This window comes from Mirounga angustirostris, unplaced genomic scaffold (assembly GCF_029215605.1).
Source record: "Mirounga angustirostris isolate CCGP_5_RB_7025 unplaced genomic scaffold, mMirAng1.0.hap1 SCAF_8, whole genome shotgun sequence".
Lineage (NCBI taxonomy): Eukaryota > Metazoa > Chordata > Mammalia > Carnivora > Phocidae > Mirounga > Mirounga angustirostris.
The window spans coordinates 91,726,008-91,752,483 of record NW_026991716.1 but is presented as its reverse complement, the minus strand read 5'-3'; the positions used below and the strand labels follow the sequence as shown (position 1 = coordinate 91,752,483).

Genomic DNA, 26,476 nt, shown 5'->3' with positions numbered 1-26,476 from the left:
GTTCTTTTACAGTAAGGTTTTTGTTACATGAGAAACAGCACTTTAATGAGAGTTTTCTTGGTTACTATTCTACAGAACTTATTTAGAATATGTTAATAGTATATGGCTTTTTCTCCTTCACCCAAGCAAGTAACATCGTTACAAAGGTTGTTGAAGTTATACCTTTATTATCACTACTCAGATTTGGGAGAGTAGATGAAAGAGAGCTACAGGGAAATTATAGGCCATTTTTCTAGGAATGGGAGTGGAGGACACTTTCTCTTTTTTAATATCTAGCTAAGCCCACTTGGGGCCTTTTTAGCCTATTGTTTTCAGGTTGTTTTAATATGTATTATTATAGCCTTCACCTCACAATTTTGTCACTAAGTAGGGGGTGAATGAATCTGAAAAGTTTTTTGACTTTGTTGAAAATCTTAGTGTTTTCAGATCAGACTATGGATGATACATGTTAACTTTATTTTTTTTTTAATTGGTGGTATAGTCCTGACCCTCCTTTTCCTCTGACCCAGCCCCAGTTGTCATCACATAGGCTTGCATTATTCAGACAGCCTCTCACCCGTCTTCCTGATGTTACCTCTTAACCAAGTCATCGTACGCAGTGCTGCTTTCCATTAGCCTTCAGAAAAAGCCTCTTTCATCACGTCACTTCCTTTGCTAAAAAGTCTTAAAAGCCTCTTCATTGCCTGGAAGATAGAAAGCCCTAAGTGGGTGGTGGCTATTTTAAATTATTACTGTAGTCCTCTATTCAATTTATTTCTTCTCTGAACTCCCCTAACCCTTATTATCTTCACATAGTTAATCCTTGATTGTGCATCACATCGTTCTCAGTTTCACTTTGTGTAAAATGTATGAACTTCCTAAATTGAAGGTTGTCAGTCATACTTTTTTAAAAAAATCCATAAAGAATTCAATTAGTGAAATGAATTGCTTTATATTTAATGCGTATTAAGATTTTATCAAGTATCAAGGCTTTTTTACATACTTACCACAGATACTTAACTATTACTGGAATACAATTTTTAACATTTATTTATGTATCCACTGAATACACAGCATAAAGCTGGGAAAGGTAGGGGTGCCTGGGTGGCTCAGTTGGTTAAGCGTCCAACTCTTGATCTCGGCTCAGGTGTTGATCTCAGGGTCGTGAGTTTGAGCCTGGCGTTAGGCTCCATTGTGGGTGTGGAGCCTAGTTAAAAAGGAAAAAAAAAAAAAAGCTGGGAAAGGTAGCTCACTGTCTTGTATCATGTCTATTTTTCTTACATTTTAGTTTATGTCCATACTTAAAAACATTATTTTTTATACCAAATTTTTAATAGTTACATTGAAGAAATTGAGCTACACTCTGTGATTAAAAAACAAGCAAACTTGTCTTTAATGGTTAGGTATTTGAAATCATTTTCTCATAAAGCACTATATGAAAATGTATAAAAATATGTAAAAAATTTTTTAAATGCTGCATGTAAATACTATATGTAAATATGAGTATATGAGTATATTTACTTATAAAACATAAGGCATTGTTCTCTTCTTATATGTTTTTATGATTTTTCACCCCTGGAAACTTAAAATATGAAAACTTAACATCTTAAAATAAAATAACAGTTGGAGGCAGGGTGTTTATTATCCTTAACATTAGCGCATTCATTCTCTCTCTCTGTATGTCTCTGTCTTTCTGTGTGTTTGGCATAGTTCTTCACTCTTTTCCACAACAAACTTAAGAGATACAGAATGTCCCAATTTTCCAAAGAAACTGGATGCAGAATCATAGAGTGCATAAATGATAGTACTATTCGTACACTGGCTGATTCCAGGGCCTCTGCACTGTGTCCTGAGGCTTTCCTCATTGCTGTCATGCTCCTGTAAATGAAGCTGAATTTTAAAAGTGGGCAATACATTGAAAGTATTAGCAGTAAATTTTGACATAGTGCTAATAACAGTTGTCAGGGGAAATGCTATATCTGGTATTTTGAAAATTTTTTTGGATTCTGATTTTTCTTTTTAATTTTTTAAATTGAAGTATAGTTGATACACACCATTAACATTAATTTCAGGTGCACAACATAATGATTTGACAACTCTATACATTATGCTGTGCTCACCACAAATGTAGTTACATTGCTATTATAGTACTATTGACTGTATTCCCTATGCTGTACCTTTTATCCTTGTGACTTATTAATTGCATAACTGGAAGCCTATATCTCCCAGTCCCCTTCACCCACTTTTTCCACTCCCCCACTTTCCTCCCCTCTAACAACCATCAGTTTGTTCTCTATGAGGAAAAATTCTTAAAAATTTTCAAATGTAAAGAAAAAATAATAGAACAACTAAGACTGTATACCGTTCACCTAGATTCACCAGTAGTTAATATTATCCCACATTTGTGCTCATGCGCGCTCGTGCGCACTGTCTCTCAACCATTTGAAGGTATGTTTCAGACAGCATGCTCCTCATCCCTAAATATGTAAGCATGAATTTCTTAAAGGATATTGTCCTTATAACCATTAAGAATTTGATGTTAATTCGGTAATATTATCTAATGTTCATTCTGCATTTCCTCAGTTATTCTAAAAATGTCTTTTATAGCTGATTTTTCCCTCCAACCCAGTATTCAGTCGAGATTTATTTTTGTATTTAGTTGTTATATCTCACCAATCCTTTTTAATCTTTTTGTATTGTTTTGTTCTGCCTTTGACTTATTTGAAGAGTTGAAGCCAGTTGTCTTGTGTTTTCTTTTCTCTCCTTTTCTTTTTTGGCCGGTTGTCTTTAGAGTGTCACACATTTTGGATTTGTCTGATTGCTTCCTCATGATTAGATTTACTTGATTTTATGTTAAGCATTTTTGGTAATATTACCACATTTGTGATATTGTATGCTTCTGATTACACTATATCAGAAGGCATCTGATGCCAGCTTTAAATTTCTGATCTATTAATTTGTAATTCACAGCAACAAAGGCTTAATTGTTTGAATTCTTCTTTCATTTTTCAAATAGACAACAACCGAACGACCTTTCATTCAGAAGCTTTTTCGTCCTGTGGCTGCAGATGGACAATTGCATACACTAGGCGATCTCCTCAAAGAAGTTTGTCCTTCTGCAGTTGCTCCTGAAGGTAATATAGTCAGCAACATGAAAACATTTCTTTCATTTCTCTTTGTCACTGAGGTATAACATAAGCATTCTGCATTTATAAATAACATTTACTGGTTACTTGAGGAAAATATTTTCATTATCTCGTAGGGAACAATCTTTTGAAACAGAAACGCTTAATATTTTATTTATTATTTTATAAATTATTGACACTAACAAAATAAGGAATTGACTCTCTTTGGCAAAATAAAATAATAGTGCTTTTTAATTACTCTCTTACCACATATCTGGTGTCCTGGGTCTTTCATTTATGGGTTCAGTTCTGATCAGTACTATTTTACAGTTTGCATTGTGTCTCCTCATTCAAAAGGAATAAGAGATGGTAAAAAAATTTTCTTCCATTTGGTTAATATTTTAAAGTTCAAAATACTGAATAACGGATAAGTATTTTATTTGAATTTTCTACCACTTCCTAATGTTTCAGCATTGTTCGCTTAGGCATTGACATTTCATATGTGCAATTAAGAACTTATCCTATTTCATAGTCCTCATTTTGTAGCTTAGGTTAAAGTTAATTTCCTGTAGGCAAAGGAAAAATATAAAAATTGCTGGATTCTATTTTCCTAATTGCAATATAAGGAAGACAAAGAAAATGCAAAAACGATAAAAGAAGAAAAATGCTATCGTTCCCTAACTCATAGAGACCACAATTGACACACATATGCATTTGGACACTTGACTATTTGAGAGGGGTGTACATGTGTTTGTAAAATTGTATGTGCTACTGCATCTTTCACCTAACAACATGAGCATAGGTTTAGTCATTAAGAATTCTTTAAAGCTGTTGTTTAAATAGCAGCACTATGGTCCTTCATATCAATGTACCATAATATGATCATCACCCTGTTAACTGAATGACTTGCAATCATAGTTCTGTTGGTTACCAAGCTATTGGGGAAATTTCAGTGGAATGCTACTATATTTGTTAATATGTTGTACAGACTTGTATTTATTATATAGAGAAATTTTTAAACTTGCTACTTTGTCCTTTATAGAAAGAGGTAAGGCATAATAAATAATATTATTATAACAGTATAACTTCAGTAGATAATGGTATGTTTCTAATATTATTAACATATTCTAAGTTGGGGTAATTGTATTATTACTTATGTAACTAATTAACTATATCACACAGTTCAAGAAGCATGTAGTGTCTAAGGAAATAGTTTGCCTAACAACCACAATTGGAAACAAAGTGGGACTAGGGGAATGTTGATATTTCAGCTTAAATGACCAAACAAAGAATATGGAACTCAAAATAGGTCATTTCGTCTATGACTGTAACTATTTCCCTTTATCAAATTTGCTTTGCCTTTCTTGGCATTCCTGTATCTAGCTCTTCTAAAGTGCACAAATGCTCAATAGGAGTAAAGGGGGGGCATCTAAGATACCATCAGAACCAGTACCAGAAGGGATTGATGAAAAAGATCATTGACTGCTACTCAGAATTGTTGAAATTAAAAAGTTTCATTGGTTTAAGAGGTTATAAATATTACTGTATAAGGTCTTACTGTATCATTTGTCATCACTGTGCTCTCCTACACTCCATAGGCAAGGGTTTGGATGGTGTCTTACACATCCTCATATTTCTTGTGCTAGGGTAAAAATGTTTACTCAGTATTTCACGTACTGAATTCTTTCCTTGTGTCATTACCTGAAACACTATTTAGGATCATTAGATCTGGCACAGTTAACATTAAGTTGATTAGAATACTATTGGAGAATTGTAGTCTATCTTTATTGCTGTGTAATTTTAGTTTTCAGTAAGAATTTCAGTTAAATAATTTTTTGCATTTCAGTTTTTAGTTTTAATAAATTTGTAAGTTGTGCAGCTGTCACCGTAATGTAGTTTTAAAACATTTCTATCACTTCAGAAATTCCCTTGTGCTTGTTTGCAGCTCATCTCTGCCCCTACTGCCAGTTGTAGACAACTGCTGGTCTGCTTGCTGTCTCTGTAATGTACCCCTTCTGGGTGTCTTGCATAAATGCAGTCGTATGATGTTGCAACTGGTTCTTCTCACTTAGTGTAATGTTTTTGGGTTTCATCCATATTGTAGCATGTATCAATAGTTCCTTTTTATTACTGAGTAGTAGTATTTGGTTGGGTATATATATCATATTTTGTTTATTCATTCACTGACTGATGGGTATTTGGATTGTTTCAGCTTTTCACTTTTATGTATAATGCTGCTATGAACATTTGCGTACAGGTTTTTGTGTGGACATACGTTTACATTTTTCTTGAGTAGATTCCCGGGAATGGAATTGCTAGGTCGTATGGTAGGTTTGTGTTTAATTTTTCAAGAAACTGCTAAATTTTGGCAAAGTGGCTGCATCACTTTACCGTCCTACCAGCTTTGGATCCTTGGCAACATATTTTTTGTTTTATTTTAGCCTTCCTAGTGGTTGTGTAGTGGTATGTCTTGGTTTTATTTTTTATTTCCCTAGTGACTAAGGATGTTGATATATTTTCATGTGCTTATTATTATTTGTGGATATATTTGGTGAAATGTCTGTTCAGATGCCCTTCTCATTTTTTCATGGAGTTTTCATCTTACCTACTGAGTTTTGAGAGTTATTTGTAAATTCTGGATACAAGTATTTTTTTTCTTTTTAAGTCTTATTTATTTAAGTAATCTCTATATCCAGCATGAAGCTCAAACTCACAACCCTGAGATTAAAATTCACTTACTCTTTCGACTGAGCCAGCCAGCCATCCCAGGATACAAGTCTTTATCAGACATATGATTTGCAATTATTTTCTCCTAGTCTATGACATGTCTTAATTTTCTTTTGAAAAGTAAAAGTATTTCATTTTCATGAGGCCCTATTAAAGTTTTTTATGTATTATCTTCAGTTAAATAATTTAAAAAATTTTATTTATATTGTTCCAAAATCAGAAAGTACATAAAGGAATTTATTGAAAAGTCTCTCACCCTACCTATATCTACCAAACCCTAATTCAGTTTCCCTCTCCAGGGACAACCAGTATTGCCATTTTCTTGTATCTCCTTATAGAGCTCTTTAAGTAAACTTTTATTTTTGAACTAAGGTTACAGAAATTTTCACTGAGAAACTCCCAGTAACTTTTATTGATTCAGGAATAATCTTACCATTCCATTTGATTTTCTCCATGCCATAAGGATTGGTTTTTTGTTTGTTTTCTTTTTAAATATGCTTAATGTCTCTTTTGTCACATTCTTGAGGATTTGGGAATATAGATTAGTTTTTCCATTTGAAATATAATTAAGGTACTAATCATTTTTATTCCTAACAGAAATCGGACTCATAGACTTCATACCTGTCCCATCTGCAAGCATTGGCTTTCAGTTACTCATTTCTCTGTACTGTTTTTTTCGTTCTTTTTTAGAATGCTTTTATCAACTAAGAGTAATTGAAATTATATGGTAACAGATGGTACCTAGACTTACGGTAATGATCATTTCATAATGTATATAAATGTTGAATCACTGTGTTGTACACCTGAAACTCATATGTTATATGTTAACTCTACCTCGGTTTAAAAAAAAAAAGAGAGAGAGAGCAATTGAAATTTCAGTTTATATTGAAATGGCTACCTTACTGTTCTTTCTTTTTAGAGAGTGAAGCAGGGGGAGAGGCAGAGGGAGAGAGAATCTTAAGCAGGCCCCACACCCAGCATGGAGCCTGACGCAGGACCCAGGAGATCATGACCTGACCTGAAATCGAGAGTCAGACAGTTAACTGACTGAGCCACCCAGATGCCCCTTTACTGTTCTTTTCTTAGATATTTTTTGACAGTCTACTTTGAAAAACTTTATGTCATTTAAAATTTACTTCTTTATAAGATCCTTGCCTCGGGCGCCTCGGTGGCTCAGTCGTTAAGCGTCTGCCTTCAGCTCAGTTCATGGTCCTGGGGTCCTGGGATCAAGCCCCGCATCGGGAGCAGGCAGCCTGCTTCTCCTCCCCCCTCTGTCTGCTGCTCCCCCTGCTTTTGTGTGCTCTCTCTCTCTCAAATAAATAAAATCTTTAAAAAAAAGATCCTTGCCTACTGAGTGAGAACATCACAAAGAAACTCAAACCCTTGGAAGAAGACTGTTCTGTAATGATGTATGCCCCAGACAGCAGCGAAATTAACAAAGACACAGACTGATGAGGGGATATTTACTAGAGAACAGGAAGAAATTGGTTGGGTGTTAATTTTGTATTTGACATCTTTAAAGAATCTTTAATTATAAAGCCTTAAAGTTAATTTAGTTCAGCCTCTTGATTTCTTAGATGAGTAGCTAAGGATCTCTTAGCTTCTTAGTTGCAGAACTAGGTTTAGAACTCAAATCTCTATCTTCTGGTTTCGTGGGGTTTTTTTTGCTTTAGCATGCTTCCATTTGTTTTCATTTTCACTTTTTCAACCTTTTAATTTTTTTGTTTACTTTAAAATAACATTCTGAAATGTTTGCTTTTTCCTAACTCTTTATTCTATGATTTATGTTTGAGTACTTGATCTTGCCTTCATGCTGTTCTCTCCTATAGTATTTACTGGTATGATCTTAGGAACCTGAACTTCTACTGTTGTTTTGTCCATTTTGTTCTTTTGTTTGTTCCTGTATGTAATTCTGGCCACTTTTCTTGTTGAACTTATAAAATGGTGGCTATGACACTCAGACATGAAAATGAAAAGCAGTCACGTGCTTTGAGCTGGCACACTCTGTCAGAATGTACGTTTGTGCTCGTTTGCCATTCCTACACCCAGATCACAACTATACATACAAGATTAGTGTGGCCCTGCACAGTAATGGCACACAAATTTGTGAAGCATTTTATTCTTTTCAAGGCTCTTTAGCTCTCCTAAATGTGTAGCCTGCCCAACCTGCACATCCATCCCTGGAGAACAGACAGTGTGATTTCCCTTACATTTTTTTTGAAGGGGGCCAGTGAGGTAGCCAGTCACAACTGTAATCCACAAATCTGCCTTTTAGGCAGTTTTGTGACAGACTTCTTCCAGCTGTCACATGCTTACATTGATTAGAGTACACACACGTACTATACACGTGCTTCATTGAAATGATGTAAATAGACCTATACTTTTGAGGTACTTTTGATAGTACCTTGCATACCAGAGGAGGCCACGTTTCTAACACCGGTATCTTATCTTTGGAAAAACTTTTATTTGCCTCTTCCTTTTGTAACTTCAGATTGGAAAATAACTGTCATTTCAGGATCTGTGGGGGTATCCAAAACATCAAGTCACTGTTTCAGTAAAGAACTGTTTACTGTCTGGTTCAGTACACCTGTGGTATTGTCAAATGTGAAGCATTTTGAAACACCTGCGCCCGACTTAAGTTGAAAGCGAAAGACTTTAAGATTGGGTGTGTGTGGATAAGAAGTGGCTGTCATCACATGATAAAAAGAGAAAGTACTTCATAAATGTTATGTGGCACCATTGTCTACTGCTCCTTACAACAAGTGATTCATGCGTGAAGGAATTTTGCCTTACTTCATCATATGAAAGTAGAATGTACTGATATTTATGAAGACGTGCTTATTAGGTCATTGTTCTCGTGGGGTAACTAATGATGAGCTGCTTTGTGTGTTCCTTTTTTTGTTTTGTTTTGTAAGTGGCTAGAGGAGTTAGCCAAATTAGAGGTCACAGGAGATAACCAAAGGTGAGCTCAGGTAAATTTGTTTTGTGGTGTCAGCTGTAGTTGAAATGACTCAGAGCTAAGCTTCTGTACCAGACCTGAAGTGAAATACTTCTTGTTTTGTTCATTAAAAACAACTTACAAAAAAGTAATAACAGAAATTTAAAAACATAGCTTTTATTCTTTTACTTTAGAGAATACAGAACACCGATAAGCTTTTGCCCAATCATATTTTATTTCCCAGTTTTCTGATGTAATATATAAGAACCTAGGAAGTTAGGCTTACGAGAATAAAAATGTCCATTTTCACTTTGATAAGTTTATATCAGGGTTCCAGGTGATCAGTCCTCTGTCACAGTTGGGCTGGTTCAAACCTGAATTCATATATGCTATTGTACAGATAAGAGTGTATGTGTAGGGCAAGGCTTACATTCCATGGCAAATCGGTGAAGTTCCCGGCATCTCTCTTAGCAACAAGTACAATCCTGTAACTGCTTGGCTTTTTGCATTTCCATCTCTGCTCTGCTTCCTGGGAATTTATTTACTCCTTGAGACCCTTCCAGACTACCATTTAACTTTTGGTTTCCATTTTATGTTGTGGATTTTATTCTTTGTCAGTCATTTCCTTTGCGTCATACTGACTTCTGGCGCTGGAGACAGTAAGAGGTATGAGACATAGTTCCTGCCTTTATGAAACTTTGGTGCAGTTGGAATGGGCAGAAAGATGCCCAGATGTGGTGTGTGCAGGACTGGAGATATGCAAAGAATATTAGGAAGCACCTGGAATTGCTCTTATCTATTCTGGATGAGGTAGTGAAGACTGAGCTGTCTTAAAAGATGAGCAGAAATTAGATGAAAAGGAGAGACCAGGTCAGACATACCGCAGGAGCACCATAGAAGTAGAATCCTTCACCAGCTACCTGGGGCTGGTTGCTAGGGGTAATACCTGGTCAAAAATGCTCGTCTAAAATTTCCCTACTCTGTTTACTGAGGGACTAGCCAAATTTTTCTGCTTCTCTCCCATAAATGTGAAGAAAATTTTCAGTGACGTCAGAAATATGGGAAAAGCACTGAAGAGCTAAGTGATTGACTATTTGCTTGGTTAGTACATTGGAAGATAATGTTAACAACTGGGGTTGGGGTAATTATACTCCATTTAGGTAGTCTAACTTAAAACTTATATTGCTTTAGGGGTGTCTGGGTGGCTCAGTCGGTTAAGGCTAAGTGTCTGCCTTTGGCTCAATCATGATCCCCAGGTCCTGGGATCAGACCCCCACTTCTGACTCCCTGCTGAGCGGGGAGTCTGCTTCTCCCTCTCCCTCTGCCACTCCCCCTGTTCATACTCTCTCTCAAATAAATAAAATCTTTAAAAAGTTATATTGCTTTATTTTTATGAGAAACAGCAAAATAGTTCTTTACAAAAAGTAAAGGAAGATGGTGCATTCACCATTTTTTCTCCTTTGCTCTGTAACCTAAGATTAGGTTGTTTATAAAGTGAATTAACTGTTTGAGGTTATAATTTTTTTCAGACCTAGAGCAATTAGAGAAAAGAAACATCAAAATCTCATGTTATTCATATGAGGCAGACCCTTTGAGTGTTAGAATTAAAGCTGGTTGATTGATATCTTGTGATTTGAGGCTTGAGCCAGCAGTAGTCACTTCCGTTGGCATGCTGATGTTGACCCCCTCCAAAAGAGGTGGTATTTCAGTTCTCAAATTCATGCCACAGAAACCTAAAACCTACAAACCCCCAAACTTCATCAGAACTAGGGTTTAGGAGTAAGAATAATAGGTTTTACAATTTCAGTACTTCTTTTTTCACTCATTTAGAATTTGCTTTCATTGTAATATCCCTTTTACCTTCACACTGATTTGGAAGGTCATTGAGTTGTTTGTTTTTTCTTTCTTTCTTTTTTTCTTCTAATGGATCCAGGTTTCTTATTTTGTAAAATAAGGATGATAGTTCCTGCTACCAGCCTCCTAGGTTGGTTATAGGGCTTAAACAATGAATTTGTTGAAGTGAGATTTCATAATCATATTTTTCCAGGGTTTTCCAATTAACATCTTTTTCCTGCAGTTTTTTAAATTTTTTTTCTTTTTCTTTTTTTTTTTTTAATAACTGTACTCATAAGAAATTGTTACAAAGTAGAGTTAGAAAGAAGCAGTTTTTTCTTGTTTGTTGATAATCCCACTCTGCAAAGACAGGTACTTGATATCTGATGTATGCATAGAAGGTATAAATTTATGATGACCTTTAAATGTAAACTGATATTGTAACTGCTTATATATCAGATTATGGCAAGAGTTCTCTGCCACTGATTTTTACTTTTTTTTTTTTTTTTTAATAAATGATTAGAATATGCCCAAAATCTGGCTCTGGCAAGAAAGAAAGAAGCTAGGGCATCTACTTAATCATTGCAGCCAGCTCAGTTATTATGCACTTGTTAAAATATATTTAATGTAAAAATCTAAAGGTAGCGGGGTCTGAAAGTGTTGCTGTTGGTGAAAGTTTTTCATTGAAGACCCTAAGCAGTAGTTCCCACATTTATTCGAAGTTTCAGTGAATCACAAGTAATCATTGAAGGCCCATTCATAGCTCTGCTGAGATACTGGGAGTCTGGTCTGTGGGACTGAGTCACTGGTCACTGGCCCTTTCAGTCTCACCCTGACATTCCCTGCTCTTCATTGTTCTCTCTCCCTCACTGGATGCAGATTTTATGTGAAAGAGTGACCTAGTGCATTCACAATGGGAGTTCAAGAAGCTCTTTTAAATACAGCCGTCCTGGGCAAAAATCTACTGTACTCAAGTTTGGACAGAAGCAATTTGTTAGGCTCAGTTTAAACTTGGTAGTTATAATATAGTTTCTTTTCTGCCATCAAATTCTAAACTAAAATGAGGGAAATTCTTTGCCTTGACTGTTTCACTCTCCCTCTATCTTTGTGCTTTTCCCACCACATGGACAGTATGGACGAATCTTGGTGATACAGAATCTGTTAATGACTTAGTCCATTGACATATATCTTTTCTGAAGTCAAAGAAATACTTAACTTAATTTTCCTTATTCTCCCTGAGTGGAGATGAGATTACTGTACCTGTCAGAAGATGCTTCTGATTTCCTCTCAATTATTGTTCTTTATCTAAATCTCAAGAAGTTAAATGAATTAACCTGACTTTTTAAAAAGTGGGTGTAGACACTTGCACAATTTCATCTTTAACACTAGAAAATAAAATTCCCTTAACAAAATAATAACACATGCAGGTGATTAAAAGCTAGTCATCTCTTCATTAGTACAGTCCTGTGAGACCTTACTCAAACCATATATAAACAGTGTAATTATTGCTTACATTTTAAATAAAACAATGAACTATCTTATAATTCATACTTGACAAATATTAATGGTCCCTGTTACACTCAGCTAGAATTATACTGGGTCATTTTATGAAAGCAGATCAAAAACATTTGAACCTATATTTTTAAAGTTTTGTTTTGTTTTTTTGAGTTTAAAAGAATAAGTTTAAATTTCTAACTTTTATCACATTTTAATCTAATTACCAGGAGGCTTTTAATCAGTTTAAGATGGTCTTAACAGTCTCTTAATTTAATGCAATTTTCTTTTAATTATCTAGCAAATTTACTTTTGTTTAAAGTTTGGTTTATGTTCTCCTCATTAAGAAATATAAAGATTATAAGCAAAAGTCCATGAAAAAATTAACATGGATATGTTTTGAAAATCTTGTTTAGAATGTTCTGGGAATATTTGGGGCAGAAATAATTTTTAAAATATATAAAATATAAAAATTACACATGGAAAGAGATATGTGGCATATATTAACTGTGATATTATATGTTCATTAAGACCTGTACTGCTAAGTGAGTATAGATCCAGAAGAAGTTAATGTAAGTATTTTTAAATGGGTTTATATTTCTCCGATAAACAGCACTCTCCTTCTGTTTGTGATCATAGGATAAAAGCTCTGTAAGTTTGTATATGTTCATTTTTACTGCTACATCATGTAGTGTGCTCTTAAGATTGAGATCTCATTCCCCAGGAAGCATTTCTGTCTAAGATTAATTGCCCTTTTAAAATCAGCGTTTGATGTATTCCTTTGGCTATATCCTGGCTTGGTTTAACCCTCTTTGACCTGACCTCACTGACTATTACTGCTGAGGCTGAGTCAAAATCCTTCAGCATGATGTATGCACTTCAGATTTCTGCCTGTGGTTTTTCATGTCGATGGATTCAATTAGTTGGCGTTTACTAATGAACATATCAGAGGTTAAAGAATTTGTCAGACAGAACAAAATTGTTCAGACTAGTGGCAATCCAAAAGCTCATCTCTTCATTTGTTTAAAACTTTTTCAGAAGTATTAAGTATTTTTCCAAAGTTTATCTTCAGCATCACACATTCCAAGATAACAAATCAAGTCGTTTTTTGCTGAATTATAAAATATAAATGTGAAACCACAAAGCTAAACACAATGGTTATAGCATTTAGCCTTAGATTTCTACTATTCCATGTTCACAAATATGAGCTAAGAAAATTAAACTGAAATTTTCTGATTAAAGCATTTACCTTTGAAGGTATAACATCCATTTCTTTAGCTTCCTTTAAATTCAAGGAGATAATACATATTTAGTATACTAGTTAAAAGTAAAAATGAAACCCATGTATCTGTCTAGAATCTCAGCTAACCTATTTTTAAAGACATTTAGGTCATATTCCTTACTGAAAATTGGCCAAAATATAAGGACTAAAATGCAGATCGAGATGGGGAAGATTTGAGCCATTGCTAATAGAAATCTCTAAAAGGCAGATTCCTCACATATTGTCAGTTCTCAAATAATATATTTTTAGATATATAACAAAGATTTTTTTGTAAAGTTTTTTTCCCCCTACCTGAATGTTTGCCTCTTAAAAAATAAAAATAAAAAAATAAGAATGTTATCTGAAGTCTATTAAATAACATAACAGTAACACAGTAGGGCTCATTTGACTTGTCAGTGATATGCTTTACTAAATATACATGTTGAGAGCACTACTAATTTAATTCAGAGGGTTTACAATGCTTAAGGAATTTTTTAAACTGTCATTCTGTTGTTTGCATAATAATTGAGTGTTTGGGTTTTTGTTGTAATCTTTCTTTTTTTTTTTTTAGCACATTCATAAAATTTATGTGCCACAGTGCATAATAATGGGACTGAATAATTCAGAGTGTATATTAACATTAGGCCAAATTCTCACAGCACTTTGCATGCTAATCACATAATTGAATCCATGGTTTTATATATCTTTTGATACCTCTTAGTACTGAAAGAATTACCTTATTCCCATGACTTTGTATTATAGGAAAAGAGTTACAATGAGTGTTTACTTTTTGTTACTAAACCATGATCTTTTAAAAACTAGTCTTTTGTCTTCACTTACTCTATAATATTTTCAACACTCTTGTGTTTTTGGGGAGTGAGCAAGAGGGAGGAGTGGGGAAGAAAGTCAGTAATTTCACTGGGTTCCTACTGGGTCCAAGCCTTGTGTTAGGCTGTGTGCTAAGTGCTCTACTTGGATATCTCACTTAATCTCCCTGCAACCCTGGAGATTAGAATTCCTTATCCACACTATGAAAGGAGGAAACTGAGACTCAGAAGATTAAATGATTTGTGTAAAAATTCAAAACTAGTGAATTATGCTAGTTTGAACTCTGAAATATTTTGCTGTTTAAGCATAAAAGATTCATATAGAACTGTAAGACATGCTAGTGATCCTCTGTTGTAGAACATGGTTTACAAACTGACCCATGGAGTCATATCAGGAATTAACCATGGGTTGTAAGTCAGCAAGCAGCAGGATTTGGGAGATGCGCAATCCTACATCAACCAAAGCTGCCCCACCCTCCCCTGTATTATATACTGGGTTTCTGCATAAGACTTTATTTAAGGGCAATTCTACACCCTTATTATCGTAAGATTTATTTAAGGGAACATTTATCCCAGAGTTTGATTCAGAAGGTCTGGAGAGGGGCCCAGCTTATATATTTTTTAAAATTTCCCAAATGATTCTGATCGTCAACCAGATTTGCAAACCATGGATGTACACAGACTCCTTCATTTTATATATAAGGAGACATCCTGAAAGAGATCTGAGGCCTACTCAAGAGTCCTTCATTACCAGAAGGGGAATTCAGCTTGCCTGCCTCCCGATTCATCTTCCAGTAGCACCTTGTTAACCAACAGTGCAGAGTTGGCCCTTGTTCCTTTCTGGCTCATTTATATATATATTTTAATCTTTTTATTATTTTTTAAATTTCATTTATTTTGACGGGGGGTAAGGGGAGAGAAGGAGAGAATGAATCCCAAGGAGGCTCCACACCCCCAGCATGGAGCTTGACAACCGAGGCTCAGTCTCACGACTCTGAGATCATGACCTGAGCCAAAATCAAGAGTTGGATGCTAACCGACTGAGCCACCCAGGTGCCCTTATGTCTCATTTATATTATGTATATCATTATAGTCATAGTGTATATTTTGTATATACACACACTTGTATATAGGCATCATTTTTTTATATATACATAAGAAGTTACCATTGTTTTAAGTTCATAATTTTCATTAATGACTTGTGTGGCTAATACAAATTTTCTTTTTACTTCCATATGTAATTCTTTACCGTTCTAATCAAACAACCAACATCTGTCTGAGTATATTTTTCTTAAAATGTCACACAGCTCTAAAAATGTTCACTTTAAAGTAGATGCTAGTTAAGAATTGGGTTTGTTTTTATTAGGCTGTTGGTGATAATACAAAATTATGTGATATATTTACATTTTTATCTTCTTTTAGAATCCTTAGATTTATAAGTAAGATAAATATAAGAAATGAATTTTTTTTTAAGATTTTATTTATTTATTTGACAGAGAGACAGCGAGAAAGGGAACACAAGCAGGGGGAGTGGGAGAGGGAGAAGCAGGCTTCCCGCGGAGCAGGGAGCCCAGTGTGGGGCACGATCCCAGGACCCTGGGATCATGACCTGAGCCAAAGGCAGATACTTAATGATTGAGCCACCAAGTTGCCCCAGAAATGAAATTTTATTATATTCTTTGTGTTGATATATGATTTTCTTGGACTTAATATCTAACTCTTAAAGTAAGTTGAATTCCTCCTCTACCTAATGAAAATAGTGTCTCTGATTTTATTTTTCTGTCCTTTCCTTAATTTATAAACCCAAAGTATTTATGAAGACTATCCTTATATTTACAAGATGAATTAAAACAATTAGGTTTAAAAATTGCTACGTGAACATTTTACAAAATAATGACATATGCTTTTCAAAATTGTCAAGGTTAAGAAAAGCAGAAGCTATCCACTATTAAATGCATGTGTGATTCCTGGACTGGATCCTAGATAGGTGAGAGAAATAATTGGGATAGTTGATAAAATTTGAAATGCTTACACAGTAATATTATATCAGTTAATTTTTTTATTTTGATGACTGTATTATGGTTATGTAAAAGAATATCCTTATTAGCAAGTACACACTAACATTTAGGGGGAAAGGGCTCAGTATTTCTAATTTACTCTCAGATGATTCAGAAAATAATTGTATACATACAGAATGATAAGGCAAATGGGGCAAAATGTAAGCAGTTGATGAATCTAGGTGAAGGGGAATTCCTTGTACTACTCTTGCAACTTTTCCAGAGTTTGAAATTATATCAAAATCAGAGTTACCCCCCAAAAGTGCTCTGTATGAGAGAATTTCATATAGAACTAGTTCACTTGATTACTGTCTCAAATGTTTGCCTACTTTTAAAGCATCACGCTACCTTTTTAAAAAAATCTGAGTGGGTGAGGTGTGGTATAACATTCTTCTCCTGAGTCATTTGCTTTGTAGTGATATATTTCTAATTCCCAAGTATTAAATTCTCTAGATTCCCATTTTGAAACACAAAAACATATTTACCAAAAACATGATTTACTTTAACAATATCAAGTGTTTCCTTTCTACTCTTAGGAAAACAAGAAACATCTTGCCAATTCTTCACTGCTTCGTTCTGTTCTGTTATCACCAAAATGTCTATCATGCTCTGTTGTTCTTTATGGTAGTATGAGTTCAGGTGATGGTGTATGTACTTCTTGGCTTATCTGGAAACATTTTGACTTTTTATTATTTTAATAACCAAAACAGTCTTTATAGGTAGAGCTCTTCTACTTAATAGTGGCAGCCATCAGAAACTATTCTCTACACATTAATTTTGGTCATGTCTTCTGGTGGTGTCTTCTGCCAGCAACAAGATTATCCAAGCTCTGAAAACATTGACTGATTACTACTAGGTGTTGGGCACCATGCTAGGCACTGGGGATATAGTGATGAATAAGAGGGAAAATTTAGTTAAGAGTTCCAAGGGAACTGCTCTTCCATTCTAAGTATTCCTCTGGTGGCAGTTGTGTTAATGGGGGAAGTTTGAAAACAACAAAGATAAATATACACAGTGAAGTATTTGGATAAATGTAGGCAGTGACAAAATATATATTTAAGATCTTAAACTGTTGTGTTGGGGAATATGACAGTCCTAGATGCATTTCCATAGTTGTCTGAGTTTAATGACACTTTTATGTTACATATTAAAAGTGACCCCAATTTAAATCAGAGAATCAGTGCTGCTTATTCAGGTCTCTGATAACATGATTTGTTAGGTTTGTTTTACAAGGTATTTGAATAGTGCTGATGTTCTCCACCTTACATTGTACAACTCAGACTCCCATCGATACTTTTGTAACAGGGTTGGTCTTTTGCCTTTCAAACACACTATGCATGAGTGGATTGTATGCCATATTGTATTTGCTCTCACACTTAAATATTGCTTTAGAAACAATATTTTGGATCTTGAGTTGAGACTTGTTTCTTATACTCTGTTTCAGAGTATCCAAAGGTAGCTCTGGCTTAAGGAAAAATTTTACAGTTAAGGAACTCTTATACCACTGCTCTTTCATTTTTTGACTCAGTGCTAAGTAGGAGGAAGATTCTGAGAATATTAAAATATTTCAAAGAAATATACATAAGAATATGAAGAGAACTATACCGGAAGTGTTTTCAAATATTCTAAGAAAGATTTAATGCAGTGAAACCTTGGCAATCTAGAACTAACAGAGAATGAATCATTCCAGATAGCTGAGGGTTTACCCATTTGAATACCAACAATTTAAAATATTCTCAGAGTACGAATACCATGCTTTCTATAGTCTATAGTATATTGCTTAATCTTTTATTTATAGATGATTCCCATCATTATGAAAATCAGTCATTGTATTAGCACTGTGATCGCAGCTGTGTAAAAAGTATGTGTAGATACAACAAAAATTGTCAGAAAAATCAAAACCTGAAAGCATTTTTTTAGGGGAGAAGTATTAGGAGGCCATGTTTTTTTCCAAAATTGTTTTAAAGTACGGCAGTGATTCAGGGGTTTGTTTTGGGACTTCTGCTCATGTTTGGGATTGAGAGTGTGTTTATTAAAAGCTTTGTATATTTGGCATCATTTTATCAATTCTCTGTAGTGTCTTTGTGTCTTCTCTTATTGTCAATCTATTGGACTGTCACCTCCCAGGACTTGTGCTGCCTCTAAGGGGGAGTTTAAATACTTCTTTAAAAGGGTCTCTTGTTTCAGGCGCCAGCCACGCCATTTTCACCATACCTCATCAGCCCATCTTGCCTGGGCATTAGAGCACTAGGGATGAACAGAGAAGAAAGGGGGAAAGGAGGGTATTTCCCTCTCCTGCAGTTCCCTGAGCTCTGTTTCCTTCCTTGTCTCTTGTCTCCAGGAAGCTGAGAAGTTTAGACATTGTATTTTGGAGAGATTAAGAGAGACAAACCAAGAAGTGTGCTGGAGGAGTGACACAAAGTTTCTTGAAGGTTCTGTTTTGCTTTCAAAAAGGGAATTTGGTTTTGCTTTCTTTGTTTTCCTATAACAACCAAAGAAATGGTTAGGAGGGAACTGCTGTTTACTGTAAAAGTTGTTAGTACATCATATCAGAATCATAAAAGACACACAATTCACCTTAAATCTGTAGTAAAATTTGAAGTTGAAAGAAAAGTGTGAATTGCAGCACTCTTTTAATTAGCAAATGGGTGTTAACAGAAATCAATCAGTTTTCGTGACTCTAAAACAGGAATCCTGAGTCAGACTCTTAGTTCCTTCCCATTAGAACTATAACTCCGTGTCTCTAAAACTTTCTGATAGATATTTGAACAACTTGATTGAAAATTAACCTACAGCTCCCATCTGTTTCATTAAACATCTTCCTAAACACTGATCTTATTTTTGATGATTTCTAGTCATATTTCTATTTTACATATTTTAAATATGTATTGACCTACTTCATATACCTGTCATATTTAATAACCATATAGTACAGTTCTTAATGTGTAACTAAAATAAATTTTGGTCAGTGGGTACAATGGGCTGTTTTCTCCACTATAGTTTCATTAACGTCAATCTTAGGTAAGCACAGTAATTAAGAAAGAATGAATACTTTCACATATGGCAACAGAATTTTTATCAGAATTCATTGCAACCCTCAGGTTTCTGTTTTGGGTGATACATATTGCAACATTTGAACTTTCTCCATGTCCACATTTCCTGCTCAGGAGACAGACCAGGTTTAACCTGTTAAAGCTGTTAAACCCATTTACCTCACCGAGGATTCTCAAAAGGCAACAGATTATTTTTTCTTCTGTCTTGACCCTTTCTCATTACTGTTGGATTTCTTTCTTGGAATAGATGGAGAAAAAAAGAATCAAGTGATGATTCATGGAATTGAGCCAATGTTGGAAACACCTCTGCAGTGGCTGAGTGAACATCTGAGCTACCCAGATAATTTTCTTCATATTAGTATCATCCCACAACCAACAGACTGAAGGATCAACTCTGTGCCTGAACGGAATCACCCTTAAACAGGATTTACCAGAGCATGTCACCCTTCTGTTTCAATCAGGTTTGGTGGAGGCAACCTGACCAGAAACACTACTACAAGCCAAACAGGAAGATGATTCTATGTCAGATAAGGGCACTTGGGCTGGTCTTACTTTGCATCACCACTGCTTTCCTCCACTGCCGTCATTAAACCTCAGCTGCGACATAAAAGACTTCACAGGACCACTGCAAGTCTTCTGTTTTCTTGTAAAATATAATGAAGCCGAAACCTTTGGCCTAAGAAGAAAATGGAAATATGTGCCACTTGATTTGTATTTCTGATTAACAAATAAACAGGGGTATTTCCTAAGGTGACCATGATTGAACTTGAGCTCAAGGGAGTGGAAACATTGGTTTAATTTTCTAGAGAATTAGACTTAAGAAAGTAAAAGAGAAATTCTGTTATCAATAACTTGCAGTAATTTTTTGTAAAAGATCCAATTACAGTAAACCCATCTTTCCTTAATGAAAATTTCCTATGTTTACAGTCTGTCTATTGGTATGCAAACAATCTTGTAACTTTGATAATGAACAGTGAGAGATTTTTAAATAAAGCCTCTAAATATGTTTTGTCATTTAATAACATACGATTTTGTCACTTTTCCAGTACTTTCTGACTCACATACAGCAGATCACTGTTTTTACTCTGTGTTACCATTCAGGCGGGTCGTCACTGACATGGAGTAGATGGAGGACGTAGGATAACTTGTCTCAGGAGCTGTCGTAGAATTTCTTGCTGCCACTTTTTAAGTCTGTGTTCTTTACATGCTAAAGGTATAAATGTTATCATTTATCTTTGCTGTTTTATCACTGTAAACCTGTCAAATCATAGTATGCTAAGCATCTGTATAAGATAATTTTGGTTTTTTGGGAAAACCCAGTCCTTTCCAAGCTAGTGGTTTTCTTTGGCTTCAGGTCTAATATTTCACTGTGTCCCCTGGCAGCCAGTCTTTGAAGTCTAAAGATTACCAATCTCCTGACTGTAGTAGCTTTTCCTCAACTTTACCAAAAATATTCAGACGTTCCTGAAGTTCTTATACAGTATAAGGATATTTTTGCTGCACTTTATTACCATGCTGCTGGGGTTCTACCAGCTGAACATACTTGTGCATCACACTGTTTCTTGTGAGCTAGCTTGCTGTCCACATGGAATGTCTTACCCATTTGAATATGCTAAAAGACATAGTATCATACAATAATGGTTTTAGATTCCATAATAAAAATGAAAGTTTTTCTTATAAAAATTGTACAGATGTCAAAGTGAGATCCTGCTAGTGCTCACTGCTTCCTTTTTCCTTTTGTGATTTCCACTGATTAATGATAGTATATTTATTCACAGAATGGAATAAAGTTAGTCAAAGATCAGATATTCTGGAGTGGAATGGATAAGCCTCAATCAAGAGAAACAGGGTACCAACGTGAGAAAATTCAACATAATTGGCAAATGTCAATAAAATGAAAAGTGCCATTTTAGTAAAGGCAGAAAAAAATAACAATATTTGAGCTACTTAAGGACAAAAAACCCACTGACTTGTATTTTTTCAAAAGAGGTTGATCTGAATATGATTATTCACATTAAAAGTGTTTATTCGTCTATTCAGTTTGGGGGTTTTCCCCCTTGATGTTTTGACAGACTGAAGTGAGCTTCAGTGAACAAAAGGATCAAAATGCCAGGGAGTGCTAAGCTATGAAGAAGAAAGTGTGGTAAGAACGGTAAGCCATAGTAGTTTTCCACAGACAACACTAGTTTGAGGTTTCTGCAGTGGACTCAAGTGAGCTGCTGATCTTTACTTCCAGATTTGAAAGTAAATTTTATCAAGCCATTACCCGTTGCTACTTGTTCATTATTGCACCAGCATCATAACTGTAATACTCTGCTCTTGTCCCAGGTAAGTCAAGCCCCAATCCCCAGAGGAAGAATAAACACAGAAATTAGTGCTGGCTTAAATATCTATTTTTGTTTCTTTTTATTTGAATATTTAAATTTTATGGTTTATTAAAAAATTATATAAAATTTTGTGTCTGTCATTATTTCCAGAAGTTGGAAATTGAATTTATATAAAGCAAGTTACCTATTGGAGAACTGATTTAACTTTCCTTAGTCTCATGCTTGTCTAGAAGTTTCTCAAAGAAGTAAAAGTTATGAGGTGTAAGGCTGGAGAGGGCCACAGATCTCTATATGCTTGTTTATAACTCACTCTTGGTAGTGACCCCCCCCCAAGAAAATGAAAATATGTTTTAAAATTATTGACATTGTTAACTAGGAAGGTATAAATTCAGCCTAAATAAAGTAAATCATTGCTTGTCCGTCATAGTGTTGTCTTTCATTTGGATGACCTAAGTTCTGACCATGGATAGAGTTGAATTGACAAGCACCTTACGTATCTAGAGACCCAAAGTAGCCTGCTTGTAATTAAACAGAGTTGACCTCCCAGTCTATAGTGTGGTAATGTATAGACCATATTCCAGTCAGCCAAAGGTGAATCAACGAATGCATTAGTCCTGCTGTATTTATCCCCCGTTTGCTGCAAACTAGATAGGAATTGCTCATTTGCTAAGAAAACAATATACAAGATTTGATATTGAGTGATAGTAACTTTTATTGGCAATCTTTCTAGGGTGTGTTTATTTTTTATAGGCTGGATAACTTTTTCAATTTTCAGAAACTTGGTTTATGTGGGTCATGCCAAAGAATGACAGTCTCGCTTTTTATTTATCATACTATTGATATTTAGGTCTGAGGTAAGTTGGGTTTCCTGTTAGATGTGCTAACATTGTTGAAATAGTAGAATCTTGGGGTATGATAGGAAAAAATCAACTGTGATCGTATTTGTAGTCAATCCCATTCATAGTCAGTGGGATGGAATCAAGTCAAAATACTTATCTGTCTCTCTTGAGTTCTGTCATCCTCCTAAGTGTTTTCTAAATTTATCCCCTTCCAGGTCTGAGAGTATTAAAAATTACCCATGGGAGTCTTGAAAATGAGAGAAGCATGCCTCTTTTTAGATAATTTGAGATTGAATGACACTTTTAATTATAAAAATTCATTTACCATATAGCTTTATTTGACAAAAGAATACTTTAAATTCTCTCAAGTGCGAATTACAAGTTTGATTCTTTTTTTTTAAAGATTTATTTATTAAAGACAGTGTGTGCGTGCAGCAGAAGAGAAGGGTAGAGGGAGAAAGAAACTTAAGCAGACTCCCTGTTGAGTGCTGATCCCAATGCAGGGCTCCATCTCATGACCCTGAGATCATTAACTGAGCTGAAACCAGGAGACAGATGCTTAACTGGCTGCGCCACCCAGGCTCCCCACAAAGTTTGATTCTTTATACTTATTAGCAAAAGTAATAGTACTGTGGAATCTCATAAGCATAGTAATCATAGAGTGTAAAAGGACTCAATTTTTAGATCCTTTAAATGCGCTCATTAAGTGTTTAGGTTTTTAAATACTTAACTATTCTTGTTAACTGAGAGTGTGTTAGAATGATCCACAGTGAGATAAAGACAAATCTGAAGATTTAGGAACGTCGGTATGCTTTGATATAACCATTGGTTCTTCTTAAAGTGATGAATTTGGCTTTCCCTCTGTAGCATCCCCACCCCCACTTCACAAGGATAAATAAAACACAACCAGGCTGTTTCCTCTTTGTTTTCCCTGGTTCTTAGCAGAGTGTCTAGCACATAGTTGGTGCTTTGCAAATGTATATAAAAGAAGAAAAAATTAACTCAGGATTATTTAATGACACTTTAAAATCAGTGTTGTATTTTTCTGCTAAAAATACCCACTATAAAAATAGGAAGAACCTAGTCGTTCAGAAATCAACATACAAAGTACAGTTGGTATGGGTTTGCATTACTGTGAGGACTTGCTGACTCAAACCAGCTACTTTCAGCAGGAACCACTGTGGATCAGATCCTTGCATCAGTCCACATTCATTTTAGTTGCAGAGTAGACCACAGTACATAGCTTTTATTTCTACATCACTCTAATTTAAGCAGCCCCTAAAGCTGGAGCTATTCTCATCAAGCATCTGGACGTATTTATTAATTTTGACCTTTTCATAGATGAGTGGTTTGTGTCTTGCTCTTGCCTCCAGTCTTTACTTCTGAAAATGTAATACATTTTTAGCAAGGGAAATGTTAGACCTGTGAGCAAGGTAGACTGTTAGAACCCTGTTCATGAAAAGCTTTAAGAGAAATACATAGCTTTCAATCTTTTAAATTGGGTGAAAGAAGAGGTCTACCTGCTTTAGCATTTACTTAGAAAATGCTGTCTTTTTTTTTTTTTTTTTGTAACATTTACTGTGGTTTATAATAAATATCTGTGTGGAATTTGTTTCTCACACTTGAGCATGAACTCCATAAGAACAGAGACCAGGTCTGTTTGGCCCAGTATTGTATTCCCAAGACCCAGCACTGTACCTGAAACAATGGACTGTACTAAATACTTGTTGAGGAAAAACCTGTATGACATATCTCACTTTTAGAGTCCAAAATACATTGCCATGTTAAAGGCAGTGAGAAGTTGTAAGGTTATGAGAGCTATTTGATCCAGCATCTCCCAGACTTTTTTCACTATAGGATTCCCCCGCCCCCAGTACCACATCATATTGAAAACTAGTTTGAAAATGCTACTTGAATCATTAGGTTGTAATGACCTAGAGTTTATAGCAGAAGGCTTAGTCCTCCTTTTCTGACAACTTGTTTGAAAGACGCTCTCAAGCTTCCGACTCCACAAACAAAATGTCACTAGACTTTTCATTCCTTCCTCTAGATATGCCCCCATTTTATCAGTGTTGCTCTTAAAATTCAGTCAGCAAGCATATAGTAAGTATCGAATACATGTCAACGTGTGTGCAGAGAGAGGATGCGATAGTTTAGGATTTATAATGCCAGTACAGGGTAGGCGGTCAGCTGCTCATCAGTGCTGTAATTTGGCAGCGCACATTCAAAGTTAGATTTAGTAAAATGGCCGAGAACCGTAAAGTTCTCTACAAAATGTTCAAATAGAAAAACTAAGGTAAGTGGTCAATGGATTGGAGAAGACTCACTTCTCAGTCCTTAGGTATTAGTTAAGTAGAAATCAGAGGTGAATAATTTCTCTCAAGGAGCCACCATAGAGCTAGCCAAAAGAGCTATGGAGCTGAAATGTGGCATTCTAGGAACATAATCACTAACAGCCCCAAAGGGAATGCCTAAGGCCAAGCAGAGAAGGCTGGCTTCGTGGGTATGTGGCCCTGGCAGATGGCAGGCACTTCTGATTTCTAGGGGGATACTGTACTTGTGTGGGATGGGATAACTGTCTTTCTGTGTTGTTTAGGGGACATTTTCCAAATAAGTTATGTTGCTGAAAGCTTACATCCATTAACCTAGCTGTTGATATTTTTGTTACTCAGAATTGTTGGTTTTTAGCTTTCTTTTCCAGAGACAGTAACTCAGTGACCTATTAACTGTATCTGATCCATTTTGTGCAGGCCTAGAGAAGAATTTCATCCCCTGACTGCTGGCCTTTTTCTGGATATGCCATCTCAACCACACCTCCCTTAAGAATTTGGTCATTCCTAGTGCCCGTATTTCTATAGCTCCTTTTGTCATGGTTCTGAAATGAATTATAATTTTAATATGAAATATCAATTTATCCTGGTATCTCTGATCTGTGATGATGCTAAGATTCAGGTGTGACAGAGAAAGACCTCTGAAGGTATCAACTGGAGCCAACTTTAGATGAGGAAAAGCCAAGTTGGGTGTGTGTGTACACACAGACATACAAAGATCATGTGGAGCAAATCAAATAAAAATTAAGTTACTTTTGGACTGTACCATGCTTTACCATTAGAGTAAAAAAAAAAAATAGAAATGTCAGATAAGTTGTGATTAGTAATAATCCAACCCAGATGTATGGTAGACATATTTCGTTATAGGCAGACCAAAGCCCACACGTTAGTTTTTAAGAAGAATATTTAGGACATCTCATTAAAACCAGTTATTAATTGCTAATTCTGTATTAGTGTAATCTCCCAGATTTTATAGAATTCCACACAATTCATTCATCTATTTAACATTTATTGAGCAATAAATCATGGATGCTCTGGGAGGAATCAAACACAGTGTCTGACCTTAAGGAACCTCTATAAGAGAAGAGAAGACAAAAATAACAATAGAACATAACAGTTAGAAATTGCAATGAGAAAGGTACAAATAAAGCACTATGCGAAAATAGAGCTGAGAAAACTGATTTACTTGAAGCTAACTAGATGCTATCTTGCATGACCTCTCAGAGCTTTTGGCAGTTGTTGATTACATCTTCATTCTTGAAACACTTTCTTCATTGGAGACCACACCCTCCTGGTTTTCCTCCTACCTCAGCCCCTTTCTCGGTTTCTTTTGATGATTCTTCCTGACCCCTAAGTGTTGAAATGTCTCAGGGCTCAGGCTTTGGTCCTCTTTTCTAGCTACAGTCAATACATGAGCTCATCCCATGGTTTTGACACCATCCGTATGTTCTCTCCGATATTAACTTCCGTGAGCTCCAGACTGAACACCCAACCACCTGTTTGGCACCCATTTTAGATGTCTCATAGACAATTCAAATTTTATTTGGTCAAAGCAGAACTTCTGACTTTCCCCTCAACCTGTATTCTTCCTTTCCCATCTTAATAAACACTATCCAGCCCCAAAGCCTATATTTTTACTTCCTCTCTCCTCTTCACATATGTATCTATCAGCAAGTCCTAATGAGC

General features: G+C 35.4%; 1 protein-coding gene across 5 annotated transcripts in view; it reads left to right on the top strand.

Annotated features, from left to right (window-relative positions):
* ATG5 (autophagy related 5) overlaps nucleotides 1–22,040 on the top strand; it is a 131,771-nt gene extending 109,731 nt beyond the window's left edge. For all 5 annotated transcript variants that reach the window (XM_064597929.1, XM_045865249.3, XM_045865252.3 and 2 more), the window contains 2 exons: nucleotides 2,996–3,113; nucleotides 19,542–22,040. In XM_064597929.1, coding sequence (XP_064453999.1) covers nucleotides 2,996–3,068 — 73 coding nt within the window. In that variant the 3' untranslated portion in view covers nucleotides 3,069–3,113; nucleotides 19,542–22,040. The remainder of the gene's footprint in view (nucleotides 1–2,995; nucleotides 3,114–19,541) is intronic.
* Nucleotides 22,041–26,476: the final 4,436 nt, after the last annotated feature.